The sequence below is a fragment of the Hyaena hyaena genome, unplaced genomic scaffold (genome assembly GCF_003009895.1).
Source record: "Hyaena hyaena isolate Hyena2069 unplaced genomic scaffold, ASM300989v1 scaffold_392, whole genome shotgun sequence".
NCBI lineage: Eukaryota > Metazoa > Chordata > Mammalia > Carnivora > Hyaenidae > Hyaena > Hyaena hyaena.
This window is the reverse complement of record NW_024081017.1, coordinates 822,768-837,399: the sequence shown is the minus strand read 5'-3', so window position 1 is coordinate 837,399 and position 14,632 is coordinate 822,768. Positions and strand designations below refer to the sequence as shown.

General features: G+C 60.2%; 2 protein-coding genes across 3 annotated transcripts in view; one reads left to right on the top strand and one right to left on the bottom strand.

Moving 5' to 3' along the window:
* Window positions 1–7,848, top strand: part of KRI1 (KRI1 homolog) — an 8,675-nt gene extending 827 nt beyond the window's left edge. Inside the window, exons 3-19 of the mRNA XM_039250973.1 lie at window positions 354–459; window positions 821–929; window positions 1,199–1,253; window positions 1,331–1,380; window positions 1,697–1,793; window positions 1,896–1,973; window positions 2,235–2,371; window positions 2,883–3,009; window positions 3,117–3,212; window positions 3,301–3,471; window positions 4,477–4,552; window positions 4,643–4,731; window positions 4,801–4,927; window positions 5,014–5,144; window positions 6,093–6,157; window positions 6,270–6,368; window positions 6,974–7,848. Coding sequence (XP_039106904.1) covers window positions 354–459; window positions 821–929; window positions 1,199–1,253; window positions 1,331–1,380; window positions 1,697–1,793; window positions 1,896–1,973; window positions 2,235–2,371; window positions 2,883–3,009; window positions 3,117–3,212; window positions 3,301–3,471; window positions 4,477–4,552; window positions 4,643–4,731; window positions 4,801–4,927; window positions 5,014–5,144; window positions 6,093–6,157; window positions 6,270–6,368; window positions 6,974–7,310 — 1,950 coding nt within the window. The 3' untranslated portion in view covers window positions 7,311–7,848. The remainder of the gene's footprint in view (window positions 1–353; window positions 460–820; window positions 930–1,198; window positions 1,254–1,330; window positions 1,381–1,696; window positions 1,794–1,895; window positions 1,974–2,234; window positions 2,372–2,882; window positions 3,010–3,116; window positions 3,213–3,300; window positions 3,472–4,476; window positions 4,553–4,642; window positions 4,732–4,800; window positions 4,928–5,013; window positions 5,145–6,092; window positions 6,158–6,269; window positions 6,369–6,973) is intronic.
* ATG4D (autophagy related 4D cysteine peptidase) lies at window positions 7,506–14,029 on the bottom strand. Of its 2 annotated transcripts, XM_039250974.1 has the most exons (10): window positions 13,402–14,027; window positions 12,736–12,819; window positions 12,477–12,650; window positions 11,870–12,146; window positions 11,728–11,792; window positions 9,919–10,049; window positions 8,981–9,059; window positions 8,830–8,906; window positions 8,627–8,746; window positions 7,506–8,053 (listed from the first exon to the last, which is right to left on the bottom strand). In XM_039250974.1, the coding sequence occupies exons 1-10, from the start codon at window positions 13,631–13,633 to the stop codon at window positions 7,871–7,873; spliced, it is 1,422 nt and encodes a 473-aa protein (XP_039106905.1). In that variant the 5' UTR covers window positions 13,634–14,027; the 3' UTR covers window positions 7,506–7,870. The 2 variants fall into 2 exon arrangements, with proteins under 2 accessions (XP_039106905.1, XP_039106906.1); XM_039250975.1 differs by lacking the exon at window positions 8,981–9,059 and having other exon boundaries at window positions 7,969–8,053; window positions 13,402–14,029.
* Between the last annotated feature and the right edge of the window lie 603 nt (window positions 14,030–14,632).

Here is a 14,632-nt window from a genome sequence, read left to right as displayed (position 1 = left end):
CCCCCCCCCCCCCCCCCGCCAATCCTTTGTCTTCCGGAAGTATCCTCCCCTTGCGCCCCCCCATTTCAGATCCTGTACTGTGTGGTCTACCCTTGTCCACGCAAAGAGGGCCCCTCTTCCTCCTCCACCTCTTTGACATCTCCCGATCTCCCCTCATACCCACCCTGGAGCCCCCTACCTGCCTCTGTCCAGCCAGATCCCTTCTCCAGCCTCCTAATGTGTACCCCTCCCTCCACCCTAATTTCCACGCTTTCGCAGCCCACCTGCCGCTCTTACTTAGTGTTCCCTAGCCTCCACCAAGGCTCTCTCCATCTCCTTTCTGAAGTCTGTTCCCGATCCTTTTCATTCCTTAGGAATTTGACCCCCAGCAAGAGCGTGACTTTTACAGAACTCTCTCCTTGTTGAAGAAGAAGGACCCCCGCATTTATCAGAAAGATGCCACCTTCTATCAGAGAACAGGTCTGGGGCTGCTCATTTCTAAGGCTCAGGCTCCCCATTGCCTTACTGGGTGTTGTGCCTTCTTAATGAACCCTTATACGTTATATGCTCTGTGTCGACAGTGCTTAGCAGAGTGTTTAGATTATTACTTGCTGTTGTTAACAACCGTGTGCTTAGCACTGATCAAAGCATGAGTTATTCACTGAATGAGCGTCGCCAGCTACCAGCGATGTAGCATAAACGTGATACCTGTTTCACAGCTGGGAACTTGTGGCTCTGGGATTCGAAACCTGGGGTGTCCTGGCCCAGCCCTGTGGGATTCTCCACCTGGGGAAGGAGGGGGGCTGTGGGTAATGGCAGGTGTCTTCTGGCAACCCGACAGTATCCTCCTCGGAGAGCGAGGAAGCGCCAGCAGCCGAGGAGAAGCAGAAGAAGATACGGCCCATGTACTTGAAGGACTATGAAAGGAAGGTTATCTTGGAGAAGGAAGGGTGAGGAGAGACCCTGAGTCCCTGCCACTGCCCCCCCCCCCCCGCCAGCCTTCCCAGGGCGGGCGGACAGAGACATGGGAGTCTTTAGAAACAAGGGTGGAAAGAAGCTGGCGGAGACTCACCAGGATTGAGGGAGCCCCAGAGCACAGCTGTCAGTGACTCACCTGTACGCCACTGTCCCCCGACGGCTGCTCTAACAGCTCCCCACCCCGTGGGGGCAGACGAGCCACGGGGACTCTGTTCTGAAGGCTCTGTTCTTCCTTGCGCAGCAAATATATCGATGAGGAAAATTCAGACGAGGAGACCTCCAATCAGAGACTCCAGGTAGGTGGGGTAGAGGCCTGGTCGGGGGGCTGCGGGGCTGGGGGCTGGGCCTGATGCCCTTGTCACTCTCTCTGCAGCAAATCTCGTCGAAAAGTTACGTGGAAGAGCAGAAGCAGCTCAAGGAAAGGTGAGCCTGGGCGGGTTGAATGGCTGGATGGATAGGACTGAGGCCACGGGATTGGACAGGCCCCGGTTCAAATCCAGCCCTGTTACTTCATGGCTGGGTGAAGTAACACCCTTGGGCACGTCACTTAGTCTTTCCGTGCCTCAGTTTTCTCATCTGTTAAAGGGGGTTGATGGTGCTCTCTGTGTGACAGCTCTGCTCTGAGCTTGCTGTGAAGGGCTCAGAGCTTCACAAGGCGGGTTAGCACACGGGGTTAATGTTGCGACTGTGGGCAGGGACCTGCCTGCATATCCTGAGGCTTATTCTCTCCCATGGGCAGCTTCCGGGCTTTTGTGGAAGACAGCGAGAGTGAGGACAGTGCCGGGGAAGGTGGCTCCGGGTTGCTGCAGAAACGCGCTAAAACGAGGGAGGAGAAGGTAAGTGCTGGAGCCTGGATGGACAGGAGGGGGGGGGCGTGGTGGGAGGGGGGCTGCTGTCAGGAAGGTGTCCCCAGACCCTCAGTGCTGACCTACCCTCAGGCCCATGAGGATGCGGACTACGTGGAGTGGCTGAAGGGGCAGAAGGAGATTCACAGCACTGACAGCCTGAAAGAGCTGGTGAGTTACGTCTGCACCGTCTCCTCCAGCCTTTTTCTGGAAACGAATCCTTGAGGGCGAGTCAGGAGTCAGGAGCACAGAGCCTGCAGACCAGGCGTGCCCGTCTCTGGGTACCAGTTCCTATCTCTATAAAATGGGGATTGGCCCCTTTGCTTTATAGGCTGGCGGTGGAGTGTCAGTTACTTAAATCTGCAGGGGGCCCGTGCCCACATCTTTCCCGGCCCCCAGGGAAAAGATGTCGTATCCCTCCCTTGACCCCAGACCCACCTCAAAGAATATTGGAATGACCCAGAGTTGGATGAAGGGGAGCGGTTCCTGCGCGATTATATTCTCAACAAACGCTATGAGGAGGAGGAGGAGGAAGGCGAGGAAGAGGAGGAAGAGGAGGAGGAAGAAGGGTGAGTAACCATGTCCGGGGCCTGGAGCCGATGCCAGCCAGAAAGCCAAGGGCACCAGGCGTTTGCTTTTTCACACAGATGGTAGCAGAGTTCTTGTTCCGTGAGGAAGAGCCGCGGACCGTGGGCTCGAGCTGGGTGGCCCTGTCGCTACGTCTTGTCCTCGGGCTCCCCCTCCGTCAAATGGGGAGATGCCTCAAAAGTAGGGATCTTTTTTGAAGTTTATTTATTTGTTTTGAAAGAGAGGAAGAGAGAGGGAGAGAGGGCACGCACAGGCAGGGGAGGGGCAGAGAGAGGGATCGAGAGAGGTTCCTATGCAGGCTCTGCGCTGTCCGCACAGAGCCTGACACGGGGCTCGAGCTCACGAACCACAGATCATGACCTGAGCCGAAATCAAGAGTCAGATGCTTAACCGACTGAGCCACCCAGGTGCCCCAAAAGTAGGATCCTTACGAGGATGAAATGAGTGCAGGGGCCCCGCTGACACCCAGCCCTGCCCCATCTTGTCCCTCAGGGGCCCCGCCCTCCCGGTCCAGCTGGCCGTGGACGATTCCTCAGATGAGGGGGAGCTCTTTCTGAAGAAGCAGGAGGACTTTGAGCACAAGTACAACTTCCGCTTCGAGGAGCCGGACTCAGCCGTGGTGCGTGGCCCGGGCTGGCGCTGGGCGGGACCCGGACCTTGGGGGCCAGGCCGGGAGAGCCCAGAATCATCTCCGCGGCCCTTTCTGGGCTCCCTTGGCGCCCACAGGTCAAGACCTACCCCCGAAGCATTGCGTCCTCCGTGCGCCGCAAGGCCGAGCGCAGGAAGGAGCGGAGAGAGGAGACGCGAGAGCGGAAGAGGAGGGTGAGTGTGGGGGCGTCAGGCCAGGGAGGGCTGCCCGCCGGGCAGGGAGAGCCCACGCCCCCCTCTCCCCGTGGCCCGTCCCCCGCAGGAGAAAGCGAAGAAGCAGGAGGAGCTCAAGCAGCTGAAGAACCTGAAAAGGAAGGAGATCCTGGCCAAGCTGGAGAGGCTGCGGCAGGTCACGGGCAACGAGCCGCTGGGCTTTGAGGAGAAGGACCTAGAGGAAGACTTCGACCCTACGCGGCACGACCAGCTCATGCAGGTGCGGCCCCTGCGCCCCCCCCCGCGCCCCGCCCCGCAGCGCCCGGGACAAGGCTCTGGAATCAGCGGTGGTTTCCCGGCTGTGTGGCCTCTGAGCAGTGACTTGATCTCTCTGAGCGTGTGTCCCTGTCTGGAAAGTGAGTTCCACTGTAGCGTCTGCCTCAGGCCTGCTGTAAGGACAGCCTAAGAGGAACGCGTGTAAACGTCAGTAATGCTCAAGGAGTAGTGTTTTATTTCATCTTGTTGCCGCTGTGTACCCTTGGGTTAGAGCGGCCATAGCACCAGGCCATGGAAACAGGCAGTGAGGTCGTACGGGGAAAGCGGGGACCCCAGGAGCCCGAGAGGCCCCTGACCAAGCCTAGGAGATCAGAGAAGGAGACTGAGGACGCGTAGGCTTCGGTTCCTCAGTAGAATGGAGGTAGTTCTGTACCTCGGGGGGGGGGTGTGTGAGAATGCAGTGAGATGCAGCCCAGCGTTGGGCATACAGTAGGTGCTTAATAACACCGTGGGCAATATGCCTTTGCCAGGTGCCCCCTGGGTGCTGGGCTTCCAGCAAGGGCCCGGTAGACTTGGAGCTCATGGGACAGCAAGAACCAGTCTGATAGTCACTGAGCACCAGGAAGTGTAGTGGTCCGTCCCTGCCTTCCCAGAGCTCCCAGTCTAATGGCAGGCACTTAGCTGTACGGTTAGAGCCCCCAGGGATCAGAGTGGTGATGCGGGGAGTGCATGGGGAGGTGGGGTCTTCGGGGAGTCTCCGGTCGGCTTTGTCAGGCACGGTGGTGAGCGGGTGAGGGCAGGCGGCCAGGGAGGGGGTGCCGCAGGCGCAGAGGCCTGTGGGAGGGAAAGAACCGTGGCTCTAGGGACCAGAAGCGGGGGCATCGGGCCTGGAGGGGCCCACAGGCCGCAGCTAGGTCTTGAGGGTGCTGGGGCCCATGCAAGGTGCAGGAGCCAGACTGTGGGGGGGAGGAGAGGCCTTGCTGACCCCTCCTGGCTCCGCCCCCCGCAGAGATGCTTCGGGGACGAGTACTATGGCACCGCGGAGCAGGAGAAGCCGCAGTTTGAGGAAGAAGAAGGGCTTGAAGGTGAGGTCACTGGGGGCACCAGCCTGGGGTAGTGGCTGGGTCTCAAGTCCAAAGTTCCACCCTGACCCCCTACGTCTCCTCTGGAACCAGATGACTGGAACTGGGACACGTGGGCTGGGCCTGAGCAGGATGGAGTTTGGAGCCATCAGGAGCCGCACTGCGAGGACCCCGATTTCAATGTAGGTGCCTGGGGAGGGGGGGGAGGGCCCCCTCCCCTGGGGGTTGGCCTGACCTTTGCATCTTGGCAGATGGACGCTGACTATGACCCCAGCCAGCCTCGGAAAAAGCGGCGCAAGGCCCCCTCAACAGGCAAGAGGAAGCGCAAGTCGCCCTTCGCCACGGCCGTGGGGCAGGAAAAGCCGGTGTTTGACCCTGGTGAGGCCCGGGGCTGCGGGCGGGGGGCGGGCAGAGACTCGGTGGGGCCTGGCACAGCCCGGCAGCCTGGCTCCCTCCCCGCGCAGGGGACAAGACGTTCGAGGAGTATCTGGATGAGTATTACCAACTGGACTACGAGGACATCATTGACGACCTGCCCTGTCGCTTTAAGTACCGCACCGTGGTTCCCTGTGACTTCGGGCTGAGCACCGAGGAGGTGGGGCCCCCGAGGGATGCCTGGCACAGGGGCAGGGGGCGCCCCGTGGGCAGGAGGGAGTGTGGAGTGTTAGCGCCGACAACAGTACTCAGAACGTGACCTGCCTCAAATGGCTTTGCCCACGGATGCCTCCGTGAATAGCACTTTTAATTCTGTCGCCGTATATCCACAGTTGGGTGGCCGTTAAGACTTGGGAACAGGCCTTGGAAACAGATGGCCTGAATCCAAATCTTGCTTTGGTCACTCAGCAACTGCCTGACCTCGAATGCTGTGCCTCAGTTTCCCCACTTGTAAAACAGGCCTAATGACAGCCCCCACCCCATGGCTCTGGAGGCCAAATGAATGTGTGTGGCTCTTGGAATGGCACTTGTCCCTCAGGGTGCTTGACTCTTCTTATAGGTCAGCAAAGACGACATTGATGGAGCTCATGCCATTTGCATGTCCTCAATCTGAATAGTTTCTAAGGGGCTTGCCCATCTTATAGATGAGGGAACTGAGGCCTGGCGCTGGGAGGCTGGGCCTCATCTGTAATTAGCACACCCGGTCATTAGCACCGAGACCCTTGCCCTGTTCTGAGGCTGCTGGGACCACAGTGCCCGAGTGAGGCTCTAGGACCCCTGGGCCCCCCTAAACTGGGATCTTAAATCCCTGGCCTTGTGACTCGGGCAAGGATCGCCTTGCTGAGCCTCAGTTTCTCCATCTGATGTCCCATGTGACTCGGGCAAGGATCGCCTTGCTGACCCTCACTTTCCCCATCCGATGTCCCCTGCCAAGAACATCTAGTGGCCTCCACAGAAACCAGTCCTGCTGTGGTGACAGCCCTGCTGAGCTTGGTAGGAGCATTGCCCTGCTTTGACCAGGGAGGTGGCTAAGGCTCAGAGAGCTGGGCCGCCTACACCCCTGACCCAGGGCTCAAACAGCAGGACCCGACCCTCCCTCCCTGTGTAGATCCTCGCTGCCGATGACAAGGAGCTGAACCGGTGGTGTTCCCTGAAGAAGACCTGCATGTACAGGTGACAGGTTCGGGGCCAGGCCAGGTGTCCTGGGGCGGGGGCGGCCAGGCACAGGCCCCTCCCTGAGCGCCCAGAGCATCGGGCAATGGGCGTGTCTGCTGGGCACCCGCAGGTCCGAGCAAGAGGAGCTCCAGGACAAGAGGGCGTACACCCAAAAGGCCCAGAACTCCTGGAAAAAGAGGCAGATCTTCAAGTCACTTTGCCCAGAGGAGTGAGTGTCACTGGCTGGAAGAGGGGGCCCGCTGGGCCTGGGTTTGAATCTTACTCCGTCGGCCATTTTGCTGCCTGGCTCTGAGAATGGCGGTTCCTTTCTCTGATACCTGGGTTCAGATTCTGGCTGGGCCATAGCTGTGTGACCTTGGCCAAAGCACTTGCCCTTTCTGGGCCTGTTTCCTCATTTTTTTAAATGGGGGTAAAGATGGCTCATTTCTTGTTGGGTTTTTGAGGATTAAGTGAACTGATTCACGTGACGCATTTACAACAGAGTAAATGCCGTGTAGGTGTTAGTATTATGGCCATTATTTCCTGATCTATAAAGCAGGGGTGATAACAGCTCAGAGTTGATTTAAAGCTGAAATAAGTCCATTTCCATGAATAGCTCAGTAGAGGCCCAGGTACCAGAATTATCAGCAATACAGTCCAGCCTCCAACTTCAGTAAGAAAAGCCCCAGTTTTGGTGTCAGGCTTGGGTTTGAGTCTGAGGCAGGCCCCCGATTTGCCTCCCTGAACCTCTCCTTTCCTTCTCTATCAAATGGGAGACGTGTGCTCAGGAACAGGCCTGACAGCCTTGGGCTGAGCCCCTGCTTTTCTCCTCAGGACGGAGACGCTCACGGAAGCCACAGGGAAGCCACAGAGAGACCAAGGAGGCCCTCCGGGCCAGCTGCTGGCAGCTGATGGGGCCTGCGGGAAGCGGCCCCAGCCTGGGAGCCCCCCTGCACAGGAAGAGGCGGGTTCTGGGTCTCCCACCCAGAAGCCAGTCCCCCAGAGGCGGAGGCGGGGCAAGAAGGCGCGTCTCCTGGGTCCCGTGACCCTCGGTGGACAGGAGTTTAGCCGCCAGAGACTGCAGGCCTTTGGTCTCAACCCCAAACGGCTGCACTTCCGGCAGCTGGGCCGGCAACGGAGGAAGCCCCAGGGTCCCAAGGGCGGCCCCTGAGCTCCAGGGAACAGGCAGGGGCCCTGGGGCTCCCTCCCCTCCAGTCGAGCTTGTGGACCGTATAGACCCTGGTGTCTACCTGTGGCCGCAGAAGCCGTGGAAGCAGCAGCCTACCTAACAGGCTCCCCCCGCACCTCACCTTGAGACACGGCTTGGACCCCACCCCTTAGATGCTGGGCCCAGCCATAGCCACAGTCCAATTAAACGGCTTTATTAGGCCCCGGTGGCCACAGCTCCCTTCCCCCCGCACCCCCAGTCCTCAGCAGGGCGGGGGCCGTGGGACCAGCGAGGGGCATGGGTGGTCCAGTGCAAACTACAGTACTTGGGTCAGGCCCTGAGTGGGTGTCCGGAAGCCCTCCCTCCCTGCCCTGTGAGGGGGGCCCAGCTGGCGGGAGGCCCAGCGTCTGAACGGCCCTGAGCTTTCCTGGACTGATCTCAGCTGCGCTTGTCAAGGGGGCGGGAAGGGGGAGACCCGTCACCTCCCGCCGTCAAGCTCCCACACCCAGCATGACATAAATAAAAAAATAAATAGTGCGCATCTTAGCCCCCAGCCCCATGCGTCATAAAAACACGAAGTCCTCAGAGCTTGGGCGTTTGGCCTTGAGAAGCCGCCCCGCGCGAGGGAGCCGCAGCGTCGGCTGGGAGAGCTGGGAGCAGAGGTCGTCCAGGCTGTGGTCCTGAGCATGGCCCTCGGCCAGGGTGAACATGGGGTACCGCTCTGTGGCCGAGGAGGAGCTGAGGACCTGGAGGGAGGAGGGAGAGAGTGGCGGAGCTCCAAACCACGTTCACTGTCCTACAATTATCCCAGTAGGTACACTTATCAGATGCTGCCTGAGCTCAGCTCCCATCCCTCAGGGCAATGACCGAGGCCAGCTGATCAGCAACGCCCATCCCCCCCCACCCCATGATTGGCCCAGTGATGGGTTTGTGCCCCAGTGTAACCGGTGAAGAGCAACCCTGGGATTTTTGCTGCATCTGTTGGGAAAGCGGAGCTCCCTTTCCGCTGAACTGGGAGGTGGGTGCCCAGGAAGGCTGGCGGCCACCTTTTGACGTCCTGAGGGGACTGCAGAGCCAGGGGATGGGGAGACGCCCCACCACTGGACCCCTCAGGGTGCAGCTCAAGCAACAATGCCCCTAACTTTTCATTTTATGCCCTTTTTGTCTAATCGGTTACGTACAGCCCGGGCTTTCGTAGCCTGCGGGCAGCATAATGATCTTGACACAGCCTGCAGGTCTCCCCAAGTGTGAGCTGGACTCAGGGTCTTCCACTCCCTCCTTGCCCCTTGGCCCCCCACCTTCCACCCCTCTTCGCTCACCCTGGTCAGCTCTGAGCAGAGCGTCTCGAACTCCTTCCGGTCTCCAGCATAGAACCCCACCGTACAGCTTGGGTCCATCTTGGCGAAGGCCATCTTTCGGGGTGAGGTGCAGTGGAAGGACTGGGGTGTACAGATGCGGGAAGCTCAGGGCCCCCGCTCCGTCCACATCCCCCGGCCCCACCCCAGGGATCCCAGTGGCTCACCTCCAGGGGGAAGTCAGCCCGACTGACGTCCACAGTGGGCTGGCAGTAGTGGGGGTCCAGGTAGAGCAGGAAGTCGTCTGCAAGGGTGGAGGCGTGAGAGGGGCTGGGGAGGGGACAGGTGGGGGGGTGGAGTGGGACGGGGCGGGCCTACCCTGGTAGCCGATGAAGTACAGTGAATGGCGTGGCTTGCCCCCCATGATGCCCAGGCACAGCTCTGAACGCAGGAGCTCCTGCAGGGAGGAAAGTGGCTGGAGGAGTGGGCTCCAGGCAGGTGCCGTCAGTGACGGTCCCTTGATGAACACTTAGCACAACCCCCAGCCCGTTCTCAGGGAGCTGACACTCTACTGTGGGAGATAAGTAAGTTCCATCGGGTGTCAGCAGGCAATAACACCGAGAGAACAAAGGATGGAAGAAGGCTTGTGATTTGAGGTAAGGGGAAGCAGAAAGGCCTCACCGAGAGGTGACGTTTCAGCAAAGACCTGGATGAGGTAAGAGAGGGCGTCAGGAGTGCATCTCTGGGGAAAGAACCCTCCACGCAGATGGAACAGTGAGTGCAAAGGCCCTGGGGCAGGTGTGTTCTGAGAGCAGTGAGGAGCCCCATGTGATTGGGGCAGGGTGAAGCGAGAAGGAGAGTGGGGGCAGAGGAGGTCGAGGAACAGACAGGGATGCGGTGCGAGGCCTTGCAGGCTGTAGGGACAACTCTGGCCTTTATTCTGAGTGAGAACACCAGGGTGTTTCCAGCCTTGCCATTCCTTTTGCCTGGGGCGCTCCACCCTGGCTGGAGAGGGGCTTTCCTAGGCTGCAGCCATCTGCCCTTCACGGCGTTAGTTTTAGTGCCTCTAGAATCTAAGGCGAGACGCCACAGCTGTGGGTTTGGGCTCACACCCACCGTCTGGCCGTCCCCGCTCCCGGCGGGCACCACTGGTTGCCTGTCCGCCTCCGAGTCCCCGGCAGCTGGGACGGTGCTCCGCACGTAAGGGGTGCTTCGCAACCACCGAGTCAACAGATACGGAGGCAAAGGAAGCGCAGACACCCACCCCAGGCCGCGGAAGCCTGGCCAGTTCCCAGGGGAGGCTCAGTGGAACCTACCTTCACACACGGCACGTACACAGGGTTGAGGGTCTCGCCACCCAGCCGCACCGGCACCAAGATGACCACAGACTTCCACTCGGCTGCGGGGTCCGGCCTGGCCACCAGGCGTGCCACATCTGCCTTGTACACTGGAAGGACAGCGCGGCAAGTCCTCCTGTCGCCCGCCCTCCGCGAGCCCACGTAACCTCTCAGGGTCCCACTCCTGTCACCAGCGGAGAAGGAGGTCTTTCTGGTGCCCGTCCCAAACCCCACCCTCCCCGGGCAATCCCATGGTTCCCAGGTAGGTGTCGACATCCCCATTTTACAGAGAAGGCAACTGAGGCCCTGAGGTTTACATGAAAAACAGAAAACCCGAGGAGGCAGAGCAACCCCCCCAGTTCCAGGCCCGATCGGTCTTGACTGACTTAGAGCACAGATTGGCCAAAGGGCAAGGGGGGCACCGGGCCGACCACCCCTCAGCTGAACATCCCTGTGGGTCCCTCCTCCTCAAGTCCAATCTGCTGCTCTGCATTCTCCCACCGCCTCCCTTACTGCTAGGTAAGCCCTTTCCGGGCTCCCAGAAAAGCGGATTCAACCCCTCTGGAAATGTAGCTGCTAAGATCTGAATGCTGCATTTTCCTCCAAAATGTAGATGTTGAAATTCTACTCCCCAGAGGCGCCTGGGTGGCTCGGTCAGTTGAGCGTCTGGCTCTTGATCTCGGGACATGGGATCGAGTCCTGAACCTTGCGTAAGGTTCCGTGCTGACGCGGTGAGCCTGCTTGGGATTCTCTCTCCAGTCTCTCTGCCCCTCCCCTGCTCGTGCACACACACGGGCTCTCTCTCAAAAATAAATAAACATTAAAAAAAAAAAAAGGAAATTCTAATCCCTAAGGCAATGGCATTAAGAAGTGGGGCCTTTGGGAGGTGACTGGGTCATGAAGGAGTCCTCATGAGTGAGGTTAGTGACTTTATAAAAAAGACCTCAGAGGGGCGCCTGGGGGGCTCAGTCAGTTAAGCATCTGACTGGCTGAAGCCATGATCTCATGGTTCGTGAGTTCAAACCCCATGTCGGACTCTGTGCTGACAGCTCAGAGCCTGGAGCTGCTTCTGATTCTGTCTCCTCTCTCTGCCCCTCCCCCACTCACACTCTGTCTCTCTCTCTCATAAATAAATAAACTGATTTGGAGGATAGTGGGGAACAATAATACTAATACCTTGAGATTTAATGAACACTTCCTATTTGACAAGCACTGCTCTAAGGGCTTAACTTGTATTATTAACTCATTTAATCCTCATGACAATCCCATGAGGCACAGATCAGACTCTTGTACATGTTAGAATTATTTATTTAATTGGCTGGGCGGCTCAGCTGGTTAAGTGTCCGACTTCAGCTCAGGTCATGATCTCGTGGTTCATAGGTTCAAGTCCCTTGTCGGGCCCTGTGCTGACAGCTCAGAGCCTGGAGCCTGCTTCAGATTCTGTGTCTCCCTCTCTGCCCCTCTCCTGTTTGCTTGCTCTCTCTCTCTCTCAAAAATAAACATTAAAAAATAAATTTTAAAAAAAGAACTATTTACAGAGTAAGACCAATTGGACTTGAGAGAGGGGAGTCCTGTGTCCTTTATTTTATCACTTGCAGAGAAGCCTCTACAGTGTCCTCTCCAGGCTCCAGAGGGAGTGGAGGGGTCCTAAGCACCTTGCACTGTGTGGGCCTTGAATTCTTCCCAAGGCTCCCTCTGCCCCGGAACTTATTTCAGCCTCTGAGGCAGGTGGGTCCTAGCGACCGGCTCAGGGCCCGACCCCTGTGACCGTGGTTGCCAGTCTCTTACCTGTGCAGTCCTGAGAAACATACACGACCAGGCGGGTAACCTCTGAGCAGCTCTCCACGGCTTTCCTGGGGGGGGGCGGTAGGCAATGCCTGAGTTCCTGGGGGAAGCAGGTGCCTCCCAGGTCCCCTGCAGCGGCCCTCACCTGAGTATGTGCGCCACCAGAGATGGCCCATACCAGTCACCCGCCTTCTTGCCCGAGCTCTGCCCAAGCTCCACCAGCCGGTGTAGGCCAAAGGGGGCCTGGGGGTGGTCGGCGAACCAGGACACTATCTGCCGGTGCCGCCGCTCCTGCTGCAGCTCGGGGGTGCCCTGGGCCCCGCGTGGGGGCATCCAGCGAGCAGGCCCGCGGTAACGGTTGGGAGAGGCCAACCCTGATGGCTCGGAGCGGCCCAGGCCCGAGCCCTCGGACCAGGTCCAGTCTGGTGGGGATGGAGCACACAGTCAGATTGGGGACGGGGCGGGGGGGGGGGGGGGGGGGGGGGGGGGGGGGGGGGGGGGGGGGGGGGGGGGGGGGGGACGGGGCGGGGGGGGGGGGGTGGAGAGGGGCACACTTCCCACCGGCTCATGCTTGACCTACGATTCGCCAGGCCTCATTTACCAACGCTTTTCCCATTCCGGAAACTTACAAATTGTCACGCCCCCGAAACTTACAAACTGCCACGCCCCCCAAACTTCGCACAGCGTCTAACAGAAGCGTGAACTTAGTTTACACACAATTGCAACAGGGGCCCTGCCCTCCCCCCACTCACCTCGGGGCAGGAAGTGCAGGAGAAGGCCCTGAGCCAGCATCATCTGCCCACTGCGAAGCATGCACCCCCAGCCACAGTCCGAGGTCAGGCAGCCGCCAGCGAGGGGCGGGAAGTCCCGGCGGTACGTGAGCCACAGGCGGGACATGAAGTCCCGCTGGAAACGCTGGATGTCACCTAAGAGAGCAGGCTTGTCGGCCGCCACCAGGCACCGCCTTCGGGGCGTGCCTCCCCCCAGCGCAGACTGGGGCCACCAGCTCACCCTCGCCCTCGAAGCGGTAGCGGCGGCCACAGAGGTGGACGCTGGAGATCTTGCTGAAGCTGGTCCGGCTTTTGACTGCCCAACCTGGGGGTGGGGGGGAGACGCGGGGCAGCACCCAACGAGTTGGAGCATTCGCCTGACAGCCACTTAACCTAACAGTTATGACAGCGACAGCGCTTCCAGTCCTGGCTCTGTGCAATGGAGGCCATCCTAGGTCCCATCTCAGGGCTCACACGTGGGGGGGAATCCATGCCACATTCCTCTCAGACGGAGGCAGGGCCGTAGTAACAGCCACGTGAGTGTCTGCCACCAATTCCGGACGAATAAAGCAGTTCCGATTACTGTATCCGTTTTACAGAGGGAAAAATGAAGGCACAGCAGAGCAAAGAACCTTGCCCAAGGTCACACGGGAATGGATGAGACTTGAAAACACATTCCCTTTCCGACCTGCTGCAGGTCCGCCCGGGACAGGGCAGGACAGGGTGGGGGACCCACAGGTGACTCACAAGAGGAGAGCAAATGGTGAACACTGGGCAGGGCCAGCGTCCGGTGCTCCTGGACTCCCACCGACCTCGAGCCCCACCCCCACCCCCCAGACCCCGCCAGGCCCAACCCTTAGCTGGCTCCTATCTCAGCACACAACCCCCGGGCCCGCCCCCTCCTCACCGTACTTGACGTTGTTCCAGGCCGTCAGGAACTTCGCCTTAAACTTGTCCACCTCGTCCGGCTCCCCAGGGGCGGCCCCAGGAGAGCCAAGAGCCGGGCCGCTGGCTCCGGAAGGCCCCAGGCCGTTGGGGTCCGGGACTCGGGGACCCCGCGGCCTGCGGCCCTCGGGGCGGCGCGCGTCCTCCGGGCTCCCGCTCCGGTATTGAGCGGCGGCCGGCGACACCGAGTTCATGGGCGCGCCGGGAGGGCGGACCGAGGGCCCAGGTGGGGGCCGCGCGAGTGCGCCCGGGGGGGCCGGACCGCGGCGCCCGGGAAGGCGCTAGTCGGCCCCCGACACGGCGGCCAGGCCCCCGGGCCCGGTGCGGGACGCTGTCACCGCCGCCGCCGCCGCCGCCGCCATTTTAGCGGCGCTGGCCCCGGGAGCCGGGCGGGCGCAACACGGCCGGACGCCCCGCCCCGCCCGGCTCCAGCCTGGGGCCCCGGACCCGGTTCCGGGTGGCCGCACCGGGACCTCGGGCCGCGGCGCCTCCCCGCGGCGTCCCACGAGCACGCCCCGTCACCCTATCGCAGCGCCCAGGCGCGCCCGAGCCCCCCGCAGGCCCTTATCGGAGGCCCCAGAGCCGGGAAGCCCCGCCCCGGCCCCGCCCCCGACGGAGGGCCGGGAAAGGCGGTCCAGGCGGGGTCGCCGCGCGTGTGTGCACCTGCCCGCGTCCCACCCCCGAGAGCGCCCCTCCGCGGCCTGCGCACCGGAGACGCCCCCAAACCCATGTGGCACCGCCTCCTCACTCCCCCAAGCCACGCCTCTGTGTGCCTCAGTTTCCTTACGAGCAAAAAAGAGCCTCAAATACACGCAACAACATTGACGAATCTTCGTGATAATTCTGCGGAGGGAAAGAAGCCAGATAAAAAAGAAGAATATAGGGGCGCCTGGGTGGCTCAGTCGGTTGAGCGTCCGACTTCGGCTCAAGTCATGATCTCATAGTTCGTGGGTTTGAGCCCCGCGTCGGGCTCTGTGCTGACAGCCAGCTCAGAGCCTGGAGCCGGCTTCAGATTCTGTGTCTCCCTCTCTCTCTCACCCTCTCCTGCTCATGCTGTCTCTCTCTCTCTCTCTCTCTCTCAGAAATAAAACATTAAAAATTAAAAAAAAAAAAAGAAGAGTATATATTCTTTGGTCCCATGTATATAAAACCCCGGAAAATGCAACCTCATCTCTAGTAACCGAGGACAGATC